Genomic DNA, 24,761 nt, shown 5'->3' on the forward strand with positions numbered 1-24,761 from the left:
ACCACAGTTCCAATAGACAGAGGGCTGGATAGAAGTCAGATAATCCAGGAATTGACCCTTAATACATTGTACGTTTTGGTGCAATCTTAGGCTAAAACTGTAACTTTTTATGTTCCAATTTATCTATAAAATAGGGGTAATATTAACCGTTGTGATATCTGAGAGAGTTGTCAGAAGCCTAAAATGAAACATTAAGTGAAAACTTTCTTAAAAAGATAGAAATAATATTATTAAAACTGACCTGTAGTTGCCGGAAGACTGCTAGTTGTTAGCTTGTCTGTAAAAATAAACGACATTAAAATAATTATTACATATTTTAGACTGATTATTAGGAATTGAGTACATATTCCTTGTGTTTACAATTCAACTTGATTTTTTTTTTTGTTTTTTTCTTAGGTTTTGTGAATTTTAGTACCTATTATCTTTGAAGTCCCTGAAAGGTGGAAATGGTTAATACACTCAGCTGCTGACCAAAGGGTTGGAGGTTCAAGCCCACCCAGAAATGACATAGAAGAAAGGCCTGGCAATCTACTTCTGAAAAGTCAGCCATTGAAAACCCTATGGAGCATAGTTCTACTCTGACACATGTGGGGTTGCCATGAGTTGGAATCAACTCCACAGCTACTGAATTAACTTTGGAATATCTCACTTGCATCTGGATATAAGTATATATCTTGTAGGTTTTCACTGATTTTTTACAATTATAGAGTGAAGATTTTTAGATTTTTCACTCATCTTTCAAATGTATTTTCTAAGTAAAGGAGATGTTAGTCAGTGATCAGTAATTAAACATGAGGATTACTTAATTTCCTAACGACTAGGAAAAATGTTATCTCAAAAAGGACCATGGAGTACCCTTAGACTTTGGGCTTTAGAATCAGGAAGAACTACTTTTGAATCCTGAGTTTGATAATTAACAGCTGTGTGATGCTGAGCACTGCTGTGGTATCTGAGAGAGTCGTCAGAAGTCTAAAATGAAGCATAAGTGAAAACTTTTTTAAAAAGATAGAAATAATATTATTAAAACTGACCTGGAGTCAGGAGATTGCTGGTTGTCGGAAGACTGCTAGTTGTTAGCTTGTCTGTAAAAATAAATGACATTAAAATAATTATTACATATTTTAGACTGATTATTAGGAATTGAGTGCATATTCCTTGTGTTTACTATTGAACTTGAGTTTTTTTTTGTTATTTTCTTAAGTTTTGTGTACTTTAGTACCTGTTATCTTTAGAGTCCCTGAATTGAGTTACTTATTCCTCAATCTGTTTGTTTCTAAATGGAAAAAAATATTACTTCTCTACAGGATCATTCTGAGAATTAAATGAGGTTGTTGTTGTTGTTGGGTGCCTTTGAGTCCATTTCAACTCATAGAGACCCATGTCACAGAGTAAAACTGTCTCATAGGGTTTTCTTGGTTGTAATCTTTACAGAAGCAGATCGCCAGATCTTTCTCCTGTGAACCTGCTGAGTGGGCTCAAACTGCCAACCTGTCAGCAGTCAAGTGCTTAACCATTGCACCATTGGGGTTTCTAAGCTATAGTCCCTGACCCAAGTAAATAATTACAACTGGTCTTTCAAGTATTATGGAAACAATCATAATTATAGGTAACACTAAAAGTAATGTCTTCATAGTTTTATAACAATTTATACTTTTAAAAGCTTTTGTATGTAAATTTTATATTTGGGATGGTATATAAAGTATTTAGGAAAGTTTTATTATTCTAAATTTATAGGAAGCAAAATTTTAGAGGGGTAAAGTGACATGTCTAAAGATTTCAGTAGTTGGCAGAGGCAGGATTGGCAGGCAAATCTTCAGCCTTCAATTTTAATGTTTTCTCTACAATAACATCATTCTGCACCTTAAAATAGCTCGGATTAGTCCTCAAATGTATAGGTAATTTTCCAAAGCAAATTCTTTCTTAGTGATATGGCCTTGATGAGACAAAATGAAGTTCTAAATTTTATGCTCAGCAGTGACCAATGCAATTAGAAAGATGGGGTAAAAAAAATGCTGAGACATCAAAGTTAACACTAAGTCTTGATTCTTCTTTCCAAACAGTGCAATATATTTCTTGGGTGGTGCATACAGTTTGCCCTGGACTACTAACCTAAAGGTTGGCAGTTTGAACTCACCCAGCAGTGTCATGGAAGAAAGACCTGGCAATCTGCTTCTGTAAAGATTACAGCCAAGAAAACTCTATGGAGAAGTTCTACTCTGTAACACGTGGGGTGGCCATGAGTCAGAACTGATATGATGGCAACCAATTTATTGTTTTGTTTATGCTCGTTGCATATAACTAGGCATTATGAGTTGTGTAATATTATGAGCTATATTATTGTTAACCAAACGTATGCTTCTTACATCTTAATATGGAGATGAAATATTTTAGAAACAGCTACAAGAAAAAAAAATTATTTCCTAATAGGATGGAGTTTGATGATCACCAAGCCATATTTTTAAAAAATGCTGTAAGTACCGACCTGAAGTTGTTGTAGGGCTTATTGTAGAGGAATATTCCAAAGATGCTGGAAAAAAGTAAAGTTGATTTGATACTTAGGCTTATTACATGAATATATTAGAAAACACTGAGTACAGTTTAAATAACCATTCCAGGAGCAACTGATCCTTTACTTCTACCATTTTTTCGTTTCTCTTGCTGAATGTTTCCCTTGATTATTTGATTATATTTGATCAATGTCCAGAATCTGCATATGCTTTCTATACAAATAACTTATGTAGAATGGTTGCTTTGTTTTTGTCCCCGTTTAAGAAAGTTATGTATTTATTCATTATAGTTATTTCAAATAATTTATATTGAAGCCAATGATTTTAGCACAAGTTCCTGGGTGACAAAAATGGTTTGTGCTCTGCTGATAATTGCAAGTTTGACAAATCAAACCCACCTAGTGGCACTGCAGAAGAAAGGCCTGACAATCTCATTCTCTAAAGATTACAGGCAAGAAAACCCTATGCATCTCAGTTCTACTCTGTGATACATGGGGTCACCATGAGTCAGAATCAACTCAGTGGCAACGGGTTTTTGTTTTATTTTTTCCCCGATTTTATTTTAGCTGCTAACCAAACGGTCAGCAGTTGGAATCCACCAGCCACTTCTTGGAAACCCTTTGGCGCAGTTTTACTCTATTCTCTAGGGTCGCTGTGAGTTGGAATCTACTTCATGGCAATTTTTTTTTTTTTTTTACATGCAAGATCATGGTATACCTAGAACCAATGGCTTTTCCATTGGAACCTATGGGAAAAGTTTATAGCAAAATAATCTTTGCATATAATAATATCTACTGGAAACATTGTACTATTTAAGTATAAAGTGCTTTTCAAATAAAACATAAAAAAACTGGCTGTTTTCTTGAACCTTTAACATGTTTAATAGTTTTAAAACATAGGGGCTCATTAATGTAAGATAAAGGAAATCAAACATATCTGCTGAAAAACTCTCATTTAATGAACTTTTTAAATTCATTAATTTATATTTATGATTACTGTGCTAAGAGATATATTCTCTTCTACTAATTAAAAAAAAAACAAAAACAAATTGCCCTCCAGTGATTCTGACTCATAGTGACCCTATAGGACAGAGTAGAACTGCCCCATATGGGTTCCAAGGCATGGCTGGTGGATTTGAACTGCCGACCTCTTGGTTAGCAGCTAAATGCTTAACCACTGCTCCATTCTACTAAGTGAAAAACAAACCCTTTGCCATCTAGTGGATTCCGACTCATAGCGAGTCTAAAGGACAGACTAGAACTGACCCATTGGGTTTCCAAGGGACTCCTGGTGGATTCAGACTGCCAGCCTTTTGGATAGCAGCCATTGCTCTTAACCACTACACCACCAGGGTTTCCTTCTACTAATTTGATTTTCTAATTTTAGTATTTCTTCATTTTTGTACTGTCTTGTTTCTATGGCAGTCTCAAATATAAATTATTTGTGGTAAAATATTGATAAAGAAGATAATATTTTAATTGTTTAAGTTTGATGTAGCAGTATACTGTATAAAAATGCAAGGTTTTTATGAAATTCTTTTCCAATTTTAAAATGTGAAAAATTTGAAAGTTCACATAGCACAGGAGTTATTAAACATCTAAATGTAACTAAGTTTTGTACTATCTTTATACAATGTTTTTTAACACAAGTCAGCATGTCAAATGTAACCTGAACTTGTTGAGAATATTCTCAACTTGAAACTGTAATATAGTTTCTTGTATTTTTCTTTTTCTTTTGGTTCTCAATTAGATCCTGGACCTTGCCACTTGACTTTGTAATCTACTAATGTCTATGGCTGTATCAGAAAGATAGAGAGTTCCCGAAAGTCACGCAAAGAACGTGATAAGCACCACAAACATTTCTGCATGCTGGTATTTTCAGAACCTTTTTCTCACTGACGTTTTTTCTCCTTATTTCAAATACAGTTTCTCCTTATTTCACTTTTCTCATGTAAATGTGTTGCCTCAGGCAATTCCTAAACGCAAGGATGTTCCCACTGCCTTCCTGGTCTATAGCTAGAATTTTAATTTCATAGCTTAATGATTCAAAGAAATCAAATAATGTTCACAGATACCTGTGATATCGATGCTGTTCAGATCAATATGGAAAGTGACCAGTTGGCTGGATTTATTTGCTTCAATGCCCTGAATGAGTTCTTCTTTAACATTTTCATCTGACACCCATTGGGTAAAGAGAAGGTCAAATATGACTATAATGCTGCCTTTTCTACAAAGAAAAAGATGATATAAGAGGAAAAGTCAGCCTTTTTCAAGTAATTTTTGCTCAATTCCTGTCAGATGTTTTTCAAATTCTCTACAGTTACACCTTGTTAAACCTCATTACACCTGCGTAAGGCAGATTATGTCAAATACTATCTCTATTTCACAGGTGGGAGAAAAAGGAATTGAAAGACTAAACAAATGCTTTGCCAAGGACACAAAGCCCTAGAGTGAACCTAGCATTGGCATCTGAGTTTTCTGAGTTCCATATTAGTACACTAATCGCCAAGCCAGGCCATTCGCAGAGTGACGTGTCAAATTAAACAAAATGACATGGTATCATGGCATTTACTCTGAATTTACTGTTTTAAGGAATATAGGTGTGGATTTATAAGTTTTCGGTGATGATTTACAAATACAGAGAAATCTTAAATTGCTTTCCTGGTTTTAGACACTGTTTTTCTATATAGTGTGAAGTCTTGATGGGGTCTGAGGCGAAGACTGATGGGAAGCTTCTGGAAAACTTTTCCATGTCTAATTAAAAAAAAAAAGGCTCATGGGGGACAACTGCTCTTCTTTGTTGAACATTATTATGTCTACATGTGATTTCTGAAACTGTTACATCTATTTAGGGACCATGAGGTGAGGCATGGCCAAGCTAAAGACAGTGGAGTTCAAGAAGGAAAGCACCTGAATTCCTGATTATGCCATTCTACCACTGAGTTAACCTCTGCTGGAGGCTCTAGATTTCTTATGTCAGATAACACTTACCTTAAGACAATTTTATTATGTATTCTGCTAATTGCAACTTAAAAGAATCCTAGCTGGTATACAACGCTCAAGCCTTGACCCATTTTTACTTAAACAGAAGCTCCAGGAAGGAGAGATTGCTCTATGTTTGCAATGATATTGTCCAGCATTTTCATTTTAAAGATAAGGAGATTGAGTAACTTTGACCAAGGTTATGCAGCTTATTAGTGTCAGTTACAGGAATGGAACCAGGGTTTCTGTCTCGCAGATATATTTAAACATAATTTCCATCCCCCCACCTCCCACACCACTACACTCAACGTAATTATGACCTGTTTATTAACAGGGAACAGAAAATAACACATTTGTTTTAGATGAAAGTCCAGGTTTTTATATATCTTGCATAGTTACCGGAAATTTATATCCAAATAAACCAAACCAAACCCCTTGCCCTGAGTCAGTTCTGACTCATAGTGATATCCCAATAGATGGGGAAAATAACTAGTTGAATTTTTGAAAGAAGATACTTTTTTTCCCTCCATATTTCCAAGGGATGGTTTCTTTCCTTTCCTTTTTATTTCTTTTTCTTTTCTTTCTTACATTATATCTCCCTAGACACCCTCAGGAGCCCTGGTGGTGCAGCGGTTAAGCACTGTGCTATTAATGCAATGGTCAGAGGTTTGAACCCCTGCCAGCCACTCCACAGAGAAAAGATGTGGCAGTCTGCTTCCCTAAGGATTTACAGCCTTGGAAGCCCTATGGGGGCAGTTCTGCTCTGTCCTATAGTGTCGCACTATGAGTCGGAATTGACTGGATGGCAACAAGTATAACCACCATTACTCAAAAATTTAAATAGTTAAATGGACAGGCTTGGATATGGTTAAAGAAAGGTGATAACGAACGATTTCCATTTATTTCTCTATCTTCAATCCCATGTTTTCATCTTATCCTTGATCACACACTAGACAGTATTAATTCTGATTAAATCAGTGTTTGCTCTCTATGTAATTTCCACGTTTCATTTGACGAAACTCTTGCTTTTTTTTTACTGGAGTTAGGTAGCAGAAGAAATGAGGCATTTTGATGGAGAAAGTGCAAATCTGGAATGTTTCACTGAGTTGAAGGTAACTGGATTAGTTCATCCTTAGGCAGAAGACATCTTTGTATGAAAGCTGTGTTCTCTTAGTGGTGAATTATACATTGCATTTAATAATTTACACTTCGCAAGGACAGGAGTTACATATCCTATATCCAAATACTGTTGTATTCTTTAACATTTATTTTCTTATTTAAAGTAATTGTTGCGATAACAGAGATACATACTAGAAATCAGGAAAACCACAATAAACATTTGTGTTTCACCTAATGAGAAAGCTGAAGCTGTAATTTCAGTATTTTAGTCATGATCACTATTGCTACTGTGAGACTGATTTTAAATTATTAAGGTAAATTAGAATTCTTCCTTTAGGAAAAAGAAAAGAAACAAAACAACGGCCATTTTCATTTCAAAGTACTGTGTTCCAGTAGAGTATGAGTCTTTTCTTTTTTTTTTTTTTAAGTAGATAAATCCTATCATTGTAGTGGGAGCTTTTGTGCAATAAATCAAAATGTTTCTTATCTCTTATTTTCCTTAATGATATTGATAACCTTTAGGATTGCTGAATGAACAAGACTGTCTTTTCCTAACTTTGTGACTTATCTGTGCTCAAAGGGCAACATAAGCTGCATATTGTCCCAAAGGGTAAACAGCTCTTTCTTAAAAGAATCAACTGCTAAATGCTCTCTGAGTCAAAGCGCTTTCCACAAAACAAAATAACAAAAAGTGTTCTCACTGGAGAGTAAACGATTTGTTTGGCCTGCAGAGTGGCTCAAACAGGTGATCAGGCACACATGCATGAGTGCGCCTGCACACACACACACAGTTTAGCAGGGGGCTGGAGGTTGACATTGAACGATGTTTGGGAAAGTAAGAGGAAATAGGTTAATGACTAAGTTTAGGTTTTCAGTGCTATAGCTTGACCATATATGCAAGCATGTGGCATGAGTTTAATTAAAATCAATAGCAAAAAAGAAAATAGCATTATAAAGGATTTTTAGATGCATTTTTCACAGCTGGTGTGGATATTGTTAGGTGAGAACTAAGTTATTTCGGTTCCCTGATTTTATCGAGTGGATTTTAAAACTAGAATTTATAAAGCTGGTTATGAGTCTGCCACTTTTTCCTGTCAGTAGAGTATGTCTTTTGATATGTGATTATTTAAAGTAAACATCAATGTTTTCTTGTTACTCTCTTCACCAGCTTCTGAATTCCTTTTCCTATTCTACTCTTCTCAGCCTCCCAAAGTACCAATCTCTAATTTATCTTACAGACATTTTCACGAAATTCTTTTGCATTGCATTCTTTTCAAAAACTCACTTCTGATTTTAAAATATTCTGCTACCATCAGGAGAAAGTATATTTACACTGATAAAGTATATTATTGGAGAATTATTATAAAATATTTATCAAGCTTTCAGCACCATATTGGACTCCTAGGTAACTATAAAGAAGGAAAGAAAAATAATTCCTCAGTTCAAATAATTTATAGTTTCAAATATAGTGATTTTACAATCTAGAGAAATAAAGGATTACTTGGTAAATATAAAACAAAATGCTAGGGTTTTGATAGCACACCTGGCTTGTATTAAAAAAAAACAACAACTTATTTTTACTAAGTTTTCCCAGTCTAGTAAAAATAAAGTTATTCAGCATGTTTTCAACATGTGAACACAAACGGTCTTGATATCAAAACTATCCTGATATGCCCTACAATGGATACTGTACTTTGTATGAATTGCACAGGGCAGAGCCTGGTTAAAGAAGGGCAGCTACCTAGGCCAGCTCTCCTTAAGAGAAGTGAAACCTTCCAGAAATTCATATGAATTGATGCTTTAATGCAGGGCTCCACACTCAATCCTCTATAAAACTGGAAAAGAAAAATTGGTTCCACTCATTTCAAAGTAGCTTAAGTGGAAAATAAAATGCTTGCATGCATGGTTTTGTCCCCACTGAATAAATATTGAATATAAATTTTAAAAACAGCACTTTAAAAAAGATGAAAAAAAAATCAGCCTTTCTTGATAGACCACGTCTCTTTCTAGTCCTGGTATTGAGCCAGTGAAAGAAGCTATCAGGAGTAATAAGCCCTGGAAGAGAAAAGTAGAAGCTTGTAGATCATAGGTAGGAACGAAGACAGCAGATGGTGACAGACTACTGGAATTATTAAGAATATGCAATCAGACAAAGACTGATGAACATAGGTGGACAGATAAATAGATGAAAGGAAGAGAAAGAAAGAAATTAGGATTTTTAAAACTTTTTTTTAAAATAAAAAACTGACGCTTTCTGCTTTTTTTCTTTGTGCCCACCACTGATAGAATTAGTTTTGCCCCATTTGGAAATGGTAAAGCCCCGAGTTTTCTTTTACCCACTAAACAATCCCCATGCGACCACGTGCCATTATTTTTCTAAGCATAATCTCTTGGCCTTTGACATGACTTTCCTACAGCTATTTGGCCACTAAGATCTAAGGATTCTTTTACTAATGTTGCGATGCTTGTGAAGACCATATACCAAGTCTCCTTGTCCCCAGATTCCCTGATTCAATTGTTGAACTTAGATATCAGACCTTTCTCTAAGGTCAGGCTCAGTGTGTTTCTCCAATGACCAACAGTCCCATCTGCTCCCGTTTGACACAGATTACATGTTAGACTCCTAACCTTACATTCAACAACCTCCTGGCTTCTCAATGTCTTCTTAGTGAACCTTCTTTCAACTCTAGCCAGACAGTATGGTCAACATGCCATGTTAATTCTTCCCTTTTCTTCTCTATTCAGGTAGTCTCTACTCAGGCTTCTCAGATTGTGTTCAACATTTTTCATAAAACCTCCCATGACCCATCCTTCCAACCTCAGAAACTCTTTAATACCTTAGCACTCTTGTGCTTCCAGAGAACTATTTTAGAGCTTTTTAATTAAAGGTATATTTTAACAGAAACTTAAAGCCAAGGTAATAGAGTATTTACTTCTGTATCTGTAGAAGGAGAGTTGAAGTAAGATGTGCTAACACCAAACATAACACTCCGAAACAAACAAACAAGCAAAAAAACACCAAACCCACGGCTGTCATATCGATTCTGACTCATAGTGATCCCATGGGGTTTCCAAGGCTGTAAATCTCTACAAAAGCAGACTACCACATCTTTCTCCCACAGAGCCACTGCAGTTTCGAACTGCCAACCTTTTGGTTAGCAGTTGATCGCTTTAACCACTGCTCCACCAAGGCTCCTTAACATAACATTCAATACATCAATAATTGGTGTTAAATAAATGGTCTATTCATTTTCAAGGCTTTTATAGAGCATGTACTCTGAGCTAGGCATCTACTAGGCTCTCAAAACACAGATAGCAAAGATGCATTCTCTGTCCTAAGGGAGCTCACAGTCTAGTAAGGAGGCAGGCAAATAAACAACTACATCCTTGGCAGAAAAAGAATTCCAGGCAACAACTAAGTAACAAAGAGAGAAACAGTATGCATTGAGGGCATACTGGTACTGTGGTAATGCTGGTGTGGAGGTCCTCCAGGAAAGCGGGGGAGGAATGGAAGGACAGAAGAGGAAAAGTTGATCAGAGTGCCACTCTGAGATGAATCCTCAGGGAACACCTGCATTTAGGATAGTAATGTTAGCAACAGTCTTCAGGTATTGGAAAGACTGAGATCAAAAGATGAGGCCATGTGTTCTGTAATAACTACCAGTACAACTACAACAAAGATCAGTGGATGAGAGTCAAAGAAATGAAGACTTAGTAGAGAACAAGGAAATATTTTCTAGCAAACTACAGTTATAAAGCAATAAACGAAACACTGTGATAACAGGGATTATTCAGTACGAAGTTTGCAGGATGCTCATGTTGCTGTTAGGTGCTATTGAGTCGGTACTGACTCACAGCGGCCCCATATACAAATGGCTTCCTTATTTTCATCAGATATTATTTTGTGAGTTATCCACCTTAAACAGTGTAGGTATTTTTGTTCTGTTGGACTAGAATGGACTTCTACTGAGGCTATGAACGTTCCAGCCCAAAGCAATCAAGCAGGGATTGGTCTACATCATTATTGAAGCCTCTTTCAACGACATTGTTTCAAGATTTTAAATCCATCTCTTTCCTATAATCTTATTACACAAATTGTGTCTGCAACTTGCCATGTGCTGCCTGGTAACATTAGTTAGCATTTCCTGGGTTTTTGTCACATATACCCAGTGTTTCAATTTTCTCATAGCAAGGATTTTAGACTTCACCTTCATAAATTCATCATAATCTAATGCATTATTGGTGACTGTTAGATGTTAGCCATTTAATCCAAAAATACTCTTTGTGTTTAGGCAACTTAAAACCTAATAACCTATCAAAAATAGTGTTAAATACATCAACAGTCTAATACAAGAGCAAATTCCTTAACCATAGTGATCAAGTTAGCACCTTGACAGAGATTTTCTCTTTAATATCTGTATTCTCAGAACCTAGTTAACTACTGGATCCACATAAGTCCAATATATGCCTATTGAATAAATAAGTGAAAGAATAAACTGATGACTAAATGAACATTAATTTAATGAGAGGAAAAATATATTTGCTTCAGGGTTCCAGAATAATTTTAATATATGTTGTGCCTCTTTTAAAAAGCATCTGTCATTACTCTCATCTTTGTGAGAATTTGCTCTACTTATGCAAACTGCAGAATATTTTATTTTTATTTTGGCCTTAGGTTTTTTATTCTACTATAAGATGGTTTTAACTTTGCATTCCGTGTTTTCTTTTGAAGCATGTTATATTTTTCTGGAATTTTCAGGATATTTATCCTAAACTAAAGGTCATTTTTTGGAAGATGAGAGAAATGCTGCTTTCTGTAGATTACAGAAACTACAAGGTAACTTAGTGTCCATCATCACGTTCGAAGAGCTGATTTTAAAAAGGCTCAGATGAAGCAAACATGACAACAACGTGCCATTTTCATGAGGAGGAAAAAGAAAATAATCACAATTTTTTAAAGAAAGTAGAGACATTTAAATCTTTAAGGCATTCTCATAACCACAAACACACACACATACTTCCTACGTTTTTTATGTGTCTATAAACCATATCACCTACACAAAGCCACTGTGGATGCTCTACTTCATCTTCCAAATTGCCTCTAGCTTTTGCTAAAACAACAATGAGGTCACTATGAAGAAATAATCAATTCATAACCAAGTTGAATAGTTGCAATTTTAATGCTGGAAAAGCCCTTCACATACTTCTGAATGGACCATCACAACTTCAAAATCAGTAATGGATTCTTACAAGTTTACTTCTCAATTCACTTAACTCATCACACTCCTATTTATTATTTTCTATATGCTAACGCCAATGGCAAGCATCCATGACACAAAGAATAATACATGCATAATTACTGAAAAAGAGACATTTTATAAAAAGGAGATTACAAAATCAGTTGTTTTTCACCCTAGTTTGAGCACAGATTCTCCCATAAGCTTTCCCTTAAAGTGCTTAATTCTACACAAGATTAAAAACGAGGGTAAAGAGCAAAGAAAATTAATGATAAAAGAATGGGACTGCATTTGAAATGGTCTTAGTTTAGGATCAACGCAAGAAAATATGGAGAAAGAAGATAGTACTCACTGGGAAACATACCAAACATCAATCAGACAGTTTCTGAAGATGTGACTTTTTAGGCTTAACTCTCATTGCTCCTCTCCCTGTCTTGAGTATGTTTTTATACAAAAATAAGTAGTGGAAAGAGCATAGTCTTTTTAGAAAGACAGACATTGGTATTAGCAGCATGACTTTGGAACTTCTCTGAACCACGGGTTGATAATCTAAAACCCATAAATCTCTAGTGAGGATTAGATAAGGTAACGTATGAAAGTGCCTGCTACCTACAAGAACAAATGGGAAGTACTGGGTGATATTCTATTTAGTATTGAAATTTCAGTTTGTTAATTGTACTGAACTAATTGGTGTGCCATGAACACCTTTGGCTCACATATGCCTTCCATTTCCTTCTCACAATAGGGCTAAGAAAGCTTAACTTTTCAAAAAAAATAACAAAATGCTTTTTTAAAGAGAGAGCAAAATATACCAGATATTCAAATTATTTGGACATTCCTAACTGAATTCATAAACCTTAAACATCAATGCAAAATGTAGGCAAGAAAATTGTAATAATTTCTACTAGACTGTAAGCTATAGTAGAGCAAAGCCCAAACATGTAATATTAGGCTCTGAGATATAATAAATAATAAATCAATAAAGATAAAATTAATGAATATTCAAATTTCATAGCCAGTAACTTTATAATGTAATGAAAACATATAAACCCATTGTCATCGAGTCGATTCCGACTCATAGCAACCCTATAGGGCAGAGTAGAATTGCCCCATAGGGTATCCAAGAAGCAGCTGGTGGATTTGAACTGCTGACCTTTTGGTTAGCAGCCAAGCTCTTTATCACTGCACCACCAGGGCTCCTAACTCGCGTCATAGGATCTGCATTTTCCCTAAGCTTCCTGGGTATTGTCTTTTCATTTATGTGTTCTTATTGTGAATTATTCGAAAATCTGTGCTCCCCTCTCTTTTTCAGATATAGCAGATCTTCAGTCTCTCATTTAATTTTTTTTTAATAGAATGCTCTCTCATTGACTTTTTCCCCTTTAACTTGATTTTATAGATTCTAACAGGCATTACAATTTTCTTTCCTTACTTTCCTGCTGATTCATATCTTTATTCCAAAGACCTTTGGCAGTTTTCAGTAAAAAAATAAAACAACTCCTGATTCAGGTATTCATAGTGGAGTTATATCATTATCCTATGAATCTAAGATTCATTCATTTATGGAGCACCTACTATTCTCCAGGCACAGTGCTATTCCCTCCGGGTACAAAAGTGAATAATTGGCCACTCCCTTATGATTTATAGCATAAATGAAGTTGGATGAAGCAACATTATTTTATTACTAACAAACTTCTTTCACACGTTTATAGCAATTCAAATCCTATATCTGCATCTCCATACATACAACTGTAGCCTTCTCTATGTGCCTCTGTAAACATTTTCTCTTAGGAAAGAAAAACATGTTACATAAGATCAAGTATCTGGAATTATTATTATTTGCTACCATTTATGAAAGTATATGCTGTATCACTTTTTTCACATGACACCTTAAATGATCACAAAAAAGCTGAAAATTTTTAAATGTTCTCATTTCTTCTATATATAGTGATAACCTTTTATAAATATTACCAAAACAATCATGCTTGTGGTTCTATTTTTAATCAGTAGAAATTTTTTGAGCTATACTTACTCAAATTGTATAATTCTAGAGTTTTTGTATTCATTCTTCAGATTACTTGTTTGAAAGATCTCATCTATCTAAAGGAGAAAAGGTGAAAAATATAAAGACTAAGATTTAAACTTTTGCTCAAAAATGAATACAAAGTAGTTTTTATGTTCTGCTTAGAACCAGATTAGGGGCAGTTTGCTTCTCAGTGGTGGTAAGGCTCATACATTTAAGCTTCTGTCATATTATCCTTATTTGCTAACTTTTTTCACAGTGATAAAACAGGATCTTATATATTTTCTGACAAGAGTTAGTGAGCATATGTTATGAAATTTTAAAAGAGAGGCGATTCTTTACCATTTGCTGAAGGTCAAATGCAAGAACTTTGAAATCCTCTGAGAGTTTGTCTTGCAAATTAAGAGTATATGCAGTTCCAGATGTTATTTTAAATGTCCCTTTGACTTCATGACTGGTTCCAACTACTGCATCTAGATGAATTAATAAGAAATAAAACACTAGACATTTGAAGCATGAATAGAAAGAGAGAATACGTACATTTCAGTAAAGACACAAGGCAAGTTCGTATTTGATGTGTTGACCCTGTAGTTCGGCCAATTTCTTTGTAATCTTCGTATTTCAAAATCAGCTGTTTTTTAGCTGTCTTGTTATCTTAAAAGATTAAAAATAAAAACTTTATTTCTACCCTATTTATATCTTCTTCTTTTTTTTAAATTGAAGTCTAATCCACACTCTAGGTCTCCTAGTTTTTGCTTTTTTTAACTGAGATGCTTGTTGAAAGATGCAGGTACCGATCAACTTCCACCAGTTACAGGAACAGATTCAGGGAGACATGGTGAGAAATGGACCATTAAAAGTTTTGTAGTTGCTTTCAGACACTTCCTGAACACCTGTCATCCAGGGACACTGCTGGTTTTCTACTTGTGGGTTGCTGTGAGGATTTCAGTGTGTGCAATACTTTGAAACATAGCTTTGAAGCTACTTTCTTTCACTCCAATAATTATAAAATTGCCATGTATGACCTTTTGCCAGCAGATGACTGTTGTTATAGGAGAAGTTATTGAGAACAATGAAGAAAGTGTATTACCTTAATATAAAAAAAGTTATTCGTCTCACAGATTGAATATGAACAGGGTTAATAAAATGTGTCATTAAGTTCTGCCTAATGCGCTTATTAGAATATTTTCCTTGATATATTTTTATAGTCAAAATGAATCATGTAAACTGAAACTCACACAGTCATGAAAGCATAATTCTCATGATGACCAAGCAAGGGAAGAAATTATTATTTCTTTTCCCAGGTGGGGAAACTGAGACTTAGGATGACTAAGAAAATTTTCCAAGATAGTAAAGCTCATAGGTAACAGATCTGGAGTTTGAACACAGGATTGCCTGGTAGCAAACTTCCCAGTCCAGAAGGAACATTAGAAACAGTATCTCAAAAAATAAATGAGTTGTGTTTAAGTCAAAGAATGATTACACAATTGATGTAACACTATTTACACCATTTCGTTTGTGTTCTAAATGCTGAAAATTGCATTTATATTTACGTGTTTAAAAATGAAAGACAAGAAAAAATTGAAGAACTATCACATGATAAGAGACTAATGAGACATGAAAACTAAGGGCTATGTAGGAACCTGGATTGGTTCCCAAATAGATAAAGAGCATTAGTGGAAAAACTGGTGAAATTTGAATAAAGTCTGTGGTTCAGTTAATAGTATTTTACCAAAGTTAATTTTTGGTTGTTGTAGTTGTACTGTGGCTATTAAAGATACTACATTAGGGGAAGCTGGGTAAAGGGTATATGAGAACCCTGCACAATTTTTGCAACTTTATGTGTCTAATATTATTTCAAGAAAAAAAGGAAAAAAAAATTATGTCATATGTCCTCTGGTGCTTTATTACAGATTTCTCTTAAATCCCTTTTTATATTCTGTTGTTTACTATTAAATCATATAAACATTTATAAATGCTTTTTTTCTATTTTACTATGTAAAATGACTTTTTTGGTATCTTTACTGAGTATCAAGATTTTCATGGACTTCCAAATGTGCATACATTCATAAAGTTATTCACAGCATTTAAGTAAGACCAAAACAGCAAGTTTTCTAAAAGCCCAAGTGAACCTCTGTAATTTAATTAATTGTTCACATAATCATAGAAAATATCCACAGCGTTCTTTCTTTTTAAAAATATATTACTTTTATGTGGCTATATGGTTATAGTGTTGAAATAAACTAGGACTTACACTAAAATTATTTTATAAAACAGTAAATTATACTTACTAGATTCTAATTTACACTTGCAGATTTACTAGAAGAAAATAGCTAATTCAAAGGCTGAGAATTTTCTTGGTAAAACTAAAAACTCACATGTAAAAAAAATTTACCCTACAAATTTTAGAAAGAATTAGCATGCCTGGGTATAATTCATGATTTAAAGAACATAAAAATTTTCTAAACAAACAAAAATAATAATAAATTTTTAGTACTCAGATTAAGGCCACGCTTCCATTTTTTAAAAGTTTAATCCTATAACTACATAGATAATATAAGAGCACAGTTTCTAGAGCTGGATTGTCTAGTTTGAAATCTTATTTCCACTACCTGCTAATGATAGAAACATAAGCAAGTTATTTACATTCTCTGTGTCTCAAGGTAATACGTTTGAAGGTCTTTCATTAGCTGCTGGTGCGGTCTATGCTAGCTCTAAATAATAGTTATCTTTTCTTCATTGTTTTTGTTTATCCAACGTTGCAACTCAGCTTGAAATCTTTATGTCTCATTTACATACAAATTTCTTTAAATCATTGCAATTACAATTGTTGGCCTAATAAGAGAATGAAGGGCACCATTGCTAGAAATAAACAATAATTGAATTTTTCCTATTTTCACATATTTATCGACTTGCGGTGTTAACAACCTTTTAAAATGTTTAGGACTTAAATTCTATCAGAACGATCCCATGGGTTATGAAACCTACTTTGATATATGTTGAAACTGACCAAATCATTTACCAATACTTATTTTGAAAACTTGCTTTCATATGTGAATTCTGGATTAAAGTTCAAATTATATGACAACTAAGTTTTAGTAATATTCTATAAAGTGAACAACAATGAAGCATCTGAGTGACACATAAGTATCTTGTCGTGAGAACACAGCAGTGAATAAACTACCCAGACAGGATAACTGAGATTAAAGTGTGTACATTCAATGAGAGTGCTTCCAGCAGCCTGCTCAGTGTGACTTACCTTGTTCAGATCCCTTGATTGCCAGCCAGGACACCGCAATTAAGCCAGCACAGACCACCACGAACATGACAAGGAGAGCTGCAAGCATGACTTCAAAGGAGTTGAGAGAACTGCAGTTCGAAGACACAGGTCTTTTCAACCCCATTTTTGTTTTTTGAAGTCTTGCTAATCTAAGAACTATGTTTCTATAGATTAGAGAACGTAGAAGCCTGCATCAACTGGAGAGCAAAATATCTCAGGTTCTTAAAGAAGATTTGTAAAGTAACAATGTCTACACTCATACTAGTCAGTGTGAGGCAGGTGTGTACGTCCTTCTGGAAACATTATGTCTCTATATGTTAAGAAGCTTTAAAGGGGCAGTTAATCTTTAAGAAGATATAAATGAGTAAAGAGAAGCTTAAAGTTGTAAATGTTAATCACCTGAACAGGCCATTTGTCAGAGTGAATGGAATGGAATGCATGATGTAAACAAAAATGACACTTTATCATTTTGAGAACTATTAGGAAAACTATGAAATTCATGGTAGGCCAATTAGTCATTAGGCACGTGCACTTGCTATTCATCTGTAGGACAGTTCATTACCAATCAACCTTCTAGTCTGTGACTCAGGTCATTAGGAAAGCATTTCTCTTGTTCTGTGTGGGTGTAGATTTATGAAAACTAACTTTTTTGCACAGATGTATATAAAGTCTAACATATATTAATATGTACCTTTCTCTCTCTCTCTCTAATGTATATATATATTATTAAAACACTAAACTTCTGGAACCTTCATGTATCAGCTATGTGAAGTTATGCAATACAAGGCAGTATTGATTTAACTGGAGGGCAAGTCCACTTAAGCAATGGCTACTTTATGGTGAAGTTATCAATGAATGAGACTATGTGTCATAAAAGGAATAAAGTACTTGTTTCTATTTTAAGAAACTATTCTGTGTGTTGAAAACATTGCTCAGTTAACCTAGACTTTATCTCTTTAAACACTAATTAATGTAACAAGATAACTACACTCATAACTGTAGACCTTTGCTCTACAGCAAAGTCAAGACTGTTGTATAATAACCAAAATACTGTTTATTATTGGAACTTCAACACCTTGAATGACAATGAGTCCAGAATAAAACAAATAAAACCAAACCTATTCTGAACTAAATCAATTTGTCTTCTGCTCTAGTAAGTAAAGCTGGCCAGAGGTAAAGAGGTCCCAAACAGGGGCCCCTAGTACACTGAATTTATACCATATTATTATTGTCTAAAATGAGTAGTTACTTTACTTTCTTCTTCTTTGCCCTTACAGGAAAAAAATTGCATGTTGCACTCTGAAATTCTTTGTAATAAAAAGTAGAATATAAATAAATATGTTTATATTTAATTGAGTTAATACTAATTTTATTGTTAAATATTTTAAAATATACCTGAAGTAATGAGATATACCACTGACGGAGTTGGGAGAAGTCTATTTTATTTATATTCTAGGGGATGATTCTAATATAGGCCAGACCCTCCAATAAAATTGGAACCTGAAGAAGGTGCCGCTTGAAGGAGCCAAAATGATGGCAACCCAATTACTGTTTTCTTTGTTATAGGTGATGCAGAAGCAACCACTTTTTAGAAAATCAAGTAGAACTCTATGTTACATTCCTTTGACTTTACAGTAGGCTAGGAGAAGATACCAAAGTGAGTTCATATGCTCTGTTCCAAGTACAGGGTAATAAAATGTTAAATGAAAAACCAAAACTTATATATTTAGGCTCAGAAATAAACAAAAAAATCAGCAATCATATTACAAATTCTCTTCAAATTTTCAAGTAGTTAAACTATGCTCAAATAAATGAGTGGAAAAATAGAATTTTTTTTAAAGTAACAATTTATGAAGGAGAGACTAAAAGAAACAAACAGATGAATGTGAAAAAGAACAAATTATAAATCTTGAAATAAAGAAGTCAATCAGTGTAATGCATCACATTAACAGTACAAAGGAAAAGAACCACATGACCATCTCATCCAATGCAGAACAGGCATTTGACAAAATTCAGCAAACTTTTATGATAAAAACATCCAACAAACCATCAAAATTCCAACAGCCTTCCTTGCAGAAATAAAAAAACAAACAATCCTCAAATTTACATGAAATTACAAAGGTCCCCAAATAGCCAATGCAATCTCGAAAGAGAAGAACAAAGTAGGAGGAATCACACTTTCTGATTTCAGAACATGCTATAAAACTATGGTAACAAAAACAGTATGATACTGTATAATGATAATATGTAGCCCAATGAAATAGAATAGAAACTCCAGAAATAAACCTAGTCATTCATGGCCAACTGATTTTTAACGAGCATGCTAAATCCATTCAATGGGAAAAGAACATTCTCTTCAAAAACTGGCGCTTGAACAATTGAATCTCCACATGCAACAAAATGAAGTTGGACTAATATTTTACACCATACTCATAAGGTAACTCAAAATGGATCAATGACCTAAATATAAGAATTAAAACCATAAAACTCTTAGAAAAAAACATAGGGGTGAGGCTTCAGGATCTAGTTTTTTATAATGGATCCTTAGATATGACACCAAAAGCACAAGAAACAAAAGACAAAATAAATAAATTGAGACTTCCTGGAAGATGGTGATGTGGACTTAATCAAAATGAATAACTTTTGTGCATCAAAGGACTTTATCAATAAAGATAAGAGACACACTACAGAATGGGAGAAAATATTTGGGAACATATATATGATAAGGATTTAACATTCAGAATATATAAACAAACTCCTACAACTCAACCATAAAAAGATAAACAACCCAATCAAAAAGTGGGTAAAGGACTTGAATAGATATTTCACCAAAGACAGTATACAAATGGCCACAAATTACATAAAAAGGTTCTCAACATCCTCAGTCATTAGGGAAATGCAGATCAAAACCACAGTGAGATATCACTTCACCCCACTAGAATGGCTATTATCAGAAAACAATAGATGTTAGAGAGGATGTAGAGAAATTGGAAACCTTATTCTTTGTTGGTGGCATTGGAGAGTGTAAAATGGTTCAGCTGCTGTGGAAAACAGTTTGGCTGTTCTCAACAAGTTAAACAAAGAATTAATATATGACGTAGAGATTCCACGTCTAGGTATATAACCCAAGGACTTGAAAACAGAACTCAAATGGATAGCTGTCTACTAATGTTCGTTGCAGTATTATTCACAATAGCCAAAAGTTAAAAACAACTGAAGTGTTTATCAACATGTGAATGGATAAACAACATGTGAGAGAGAGAGATATATAAACCATAGGATATTGTTCAGCCATAAAGAGAAATGAAATTCTGATACACGCTACTATATGAATGAACCTTGAAAATATTATACAGAAGGAAATAAATCAGACATAAAAGGACTAATATTGTATGATTTGCTTTACTGAAATACATACAGTAGGCAAATGCCTAGGGACTAAATTTTATTAGTGGTTATTGGGGGTGGTGGGAGGCAGAAATGGGGAGTTATTACTTAAGGGGTGCTGAGTTTCTGTTAAGGATGATAAAAACATTTGGAAATGAATAGTGGTGATGGTTGCACAACATGGAGCATGTAACTAATGTTACTGAATTGTATACATAAAAATGATTGAAACGGTAAAAGTTTTGTTAATATATTTTATTACAATAAGAAGAGTCATTAAAATAAAACAGAACTTGCCCTATCAGGTAATTAAATTCATTACAAAATTGTAAGAATGAAGAGAGTGTGATATTGGCCCTGTAATGGCAAAATACCATAATGGCAGCCCCACACTTCAGAACCAAGTTGGTGAAGATGTGACTCTTTGAAACCTAGGAGGTTGTGGCCCTAGCTTTTGAGATCCAGGAGGCCGTGGCCCCACCCTTTGAAAGGCCCTGCTTCCTGTATTCCTTCCAATAATTCTGCTGATCTCTGAGCTGCTCAAGGGATGATCTTCTTCTTTTCATGGAGAACAACAGATATAGCTCCTTTGGCCTGTTTCCTGCCTGTAGAATTCCAAGAGGCAAACAGCGTTCTTCCCTTTCTTTCTTTCTCTATTCCCTTCAGTCTAAGCTGATGAGTTTTCTGCTGTGGTATTTGGTTAGATCCATTAGTTGAAGGCTTAATTTCTTTAACAAAAGATTGTGTAGCCACATTCAGGACACGTGTCCTTAGTTTGTACAACAGAATTTTCTAAATTTAACATCCACGTTTCTTGCAACATTCTGTTGCTGGCACCATATGTATTCTCCAAGACAGTAGAGACTTTCTCTATAGCCCTCCTCACTTCCTTCTAAGCCCTCACCAGAATTGCCTTTGACTTTCATAATTCTACCAACAGTCACTTCAAGGCAAATGTGATCATCAAGTTTGTGCCTCGGCTTTGCTGGGCCATGATTCTCAGTGGTTTGGCAGTTATGATTAGTTTAGCAGCTGTATGATGATGTTATCACTTCCATGATGAGATTTGATATAATGTTATCACCTCCATGATAGGATCTGCTGTGAGTAGCCAATCAGTTGAAAGGAAGTTTCCTTAGGGATGTGACCTGCATGGAATGTAAGTGGACTTTCTGGCAAGCCTCATAGGCTTTTGCTCACTCTGGATCCTGCAGCTGGCTTCTGTTCATCTGACCTCCGGTTCTTGGGACTTGTGCCAGCAGCTATCTGCCAGCTTGCCGTATTCACAGCCTGTGAGCAAGAGCCCTGTTGTCTTACCTGCTGATCTTGGTTTTCCAACCCCTGCAGCTATGTGAGTCAGGAGAAGCCTCTATCCTGACCCACGGAATTGGGATGTTCTAGCCTCTACAACTGCTTGAGCATTTCCTTGATATAAATCTCTTTCTGTGTATATTTATACACTTTAGTGGTTTTGCTTCTCTAGAGAACCCAGTCTAAGACAGCAATACAGGTTTTTACTCTTAGGCACCTTAAAACTCTTCCAGCCTCTACCCATTAATTCCAAAACCACTCTTCCAGTATCAAATTCTGTGCTAATTATCTAGTGCTGCTGTAACAGAAATACCACAAGTGAATGGCTTTAACAAACAGAAATTTGTTTTCTCACAGTTTAGGAGGCTAGTAATCTGAATTCATAGTGCCATCTCTAGAGGAAAGCTTTCTCTCTCTGTTGGCTCTGAATGAAGGTTCTTGTCTCTTTTGAGCTTCTGCTGCTGGGTGATCTTCATGTGGCTTGGCATCTCTCTTGCCCCATCTGTGCTTCTTCCGCTTGCTTGTTTAGTCTCTTTTATATCACAAAAGAGGTTGACTCAAGACACATCCTACAATAATCCTCTCTCATTAACATGACAAAGACAACCCATTCCCAAATGGAATTATTACAACATGCTTAGTGGTTAGAATTTACAACTCATAATTTGGGGGGAACACAATTCAATTCATAACAAGCACTAATGCTTTTAATGAAGCTTTCAGGGAGGAAAATAAATTCTGTACTATTTCACTGATGAGAATGAAACATTCTGATTAGGTGAATATTGAAGCAAGAAGAGACTTGAGGAGCATGACATGGAGCACCTAGAGCCAACGCTGCACTTTTGGAGACTCCTAAGAGGGGTGTATAATTATTTTTGCCCAGAATAAATGAAAGGATAAGAATAGAATAGCTAAGAAAATTAAGAGTTTCAGAAATTCTTGTTAATATTATTGAAGCAAAAGGACCAGAGTGTTAAGGACCACGGTGTACAACATAATCTATTCATTTGCTCAACAGATATGTGGTTTTATTCTCTGTATAGAGTACCAGAAGTGATTACAGAGAATCTCCTAAAATTAAAGACGTGATGCATTTCATGCTAGCATTTATATATAATTTATTTCGTTATTGAAGATCAGGTGAGAAAACCCCAACAGTTTTCACTTTAAATAATTTCATGTGACAGGGATCTTATCAGATATATATTTTGAATAAAGTTACGTTAAAATGGACTCAAGGGCAACTAACAATTATGGTTCATCAAAAATACACTTGGAATTTCACAGATGATTTTCTCTCATGAAATGTGTCCAAATGTCCTAGAGTAATAAGTTAAGTAACATTTGTCTTGACTTTCTGTATAATTTTAACTCATCATTTTATGATTTAATTGGTAAAACCTGTTTAGATGTTAAGTATCGAAAGAGGAAAGCAATCTTTCTTTGTACATAGTCTGAGGACTATTTGATAAAAATCTCAATGGGTTAAAAATTAGTAGGTATATTTATCAATGAGTATCCTTGTTGTTGTTATTGTTAGGTGCTGTTGAGTCAGTTCTGACTCATAGCAAAGCTATGTACAAAAGAATGAAACACTGCCCACCGTCCAGTCCTGCGCCACCCTCACAATCTTCGCTATGTTTGAGCCCATTGTTGCAGCCACTGTGTCAGTCTATCTCATTAAGTGTGTTCCTCTTTTTCCCTGACCTTCTGCTTTACCAAGCATGGTGCCCTTCTCTAGGGACTGGTCCCTCCTGATAACATGTCCAAAGTATGTGAGAAGTTTTGCTATCTTTGCTTCTGAGGAGCATTCTGGCTGTCCTTCTTCCAAGACAAATTTGTTCGTTCTCTGGCAGTCCACGGTATATTCAATATTTTTCGCCAACACCATAATTCAAAAGCGTCAATTCTCCTTTGGTCTTCCTTACTTATTGTCCAGGTTTCACATGCATGTGAGGTGATTGAAAATACCACGGCTTGCTTGGGTCAGGCCCCCTTTAGTCCTCAAAGCAACATCTTTGCTTTTTAATACTTTAAAAAGACCTTTCTCATCAGATGTGCCCGGTGCAGTATGTCGTTTGATTTCTTGACTGCTGTTTCCATGGGTGTTGATTTTGGATCCAAGTAAAATGAAATCCCTGACAACTTCAATCTTTTCTCTGTTTATGATGTTGCTTATTGGTCCAGTTGTGAGGATTTTTGTTTTCTTTATGTTGAGGTTTAATCCGTACTGAAGGCTGTAGTCTTTGATCTTCATCAGTAAATGCTTTAAGTTCTCTTCACTTTCGGCAAGCAGGGCTGTGTCATCTGCATATCGCAGGTTGTTAATGAGTTTTCCTCTAGTCCGTTCATCAGATTATTTGCTCAGCATACAGACTAAATAAGTATGGTGAAAGGATACAACCCTGACTCACACCTTTCCTAACTTTAAACCATGCAGTATCCCCTTATTCTGTTTGAACGACTGTCTCTTGATCTATGTACTGGTTCCTTATGAGCAAAATTAAGTGTTCGGGAATTCCCAGTCTTCGAAATGTTATCTATAATTTGTTATAGATATAGACACAGTCGAATGCTTTTGCATAATCAATAAAACACGGATAAACATCTTTCTGGTATTCTCTGCTTTCAGTCAAGATTCATCTGACACCAGCAATGAAATCTCTCGCTCTATATCCTTTTCTGAATCCAGCTTGAATTTACAGCAGTTCCCTGTCATATACTGCTGCAACTGTTTTTGAATTATCTTCAGCAAAACTTAACTTGAGTGTGATATTAACGATATTGTTCGATAATTTCCACATTCTTTTGGATCACCTTTCTTTGAAATGGGCACTAATATGGATCTCTTCTAGTTGGTTGGCCTGGTAGCTGTCTTCCAAATTTCTTGGCATAGATGAGTACCTCCAGCAC

At 35.0% G+C, this 24,761-nt stretch overlaps 1 protein-coding gene across 2 annotated transcripts in view; it reads right to left on the reverse strand.

The window, feature by feature from the left end:
• The window catches only part of TMPRSS15 (transmembrane serine protease 15), a 145,425-nt gene extending 128,126 nt beyond the window's left edge, over window positions 1-17,299 (reverse strand). The window contains exons 1-5 of one of the 2 annotated variants that reach the window (XM_004371353.2): window positions 17,127-17,299; window positions 14,210-14,340; window positions 13,877-13,944; window positions 4,582-4,733; window positions 242-277 (exon numbers count right to left, since the gene is read on the reverse strand). In XM_004371353.2, the coding sequence (XP_004371410.1) occupies window positions 242-277; window positions 4,582-4,733; window positions 13,877-13,944; window positions 14,210-14,340; window positions 17,127-17,271 (532 nt within the window). In that variant the 5' untranslated portion in view covers window positions 17,272-17,299. Of the gene's footprint in view, window positions 1-241; window positions 278-1,031; window positions 1,083-4,581; window positions 4,734-13,876; window positions 13,945-14,209; window positions 14,341-17,126 lie in introns of both variants that reach the window. The other variant, XM_004371352.2, reaches the window with a different exon arrangement.
• Between the last annotated feature and the right edge of the window lie 7,462 nt (window positions 17,300-24,761).

Source organism: Trichechus manatus, unplaced genomic scaffold (genome assembly GCF_000243295.1).
Source record: "Trichechus manatus latirostris isolate Lorelei unplaced genomic scaffold, TriManLat1.0 scaffold00012, whole genome shotgun sequence".
Lineage (NCBI taxonomy): Eukaryota > Metazoa > Chordata > Mammalia > Sirenia > Trichechidae > Trichechus > Trichechus manatus.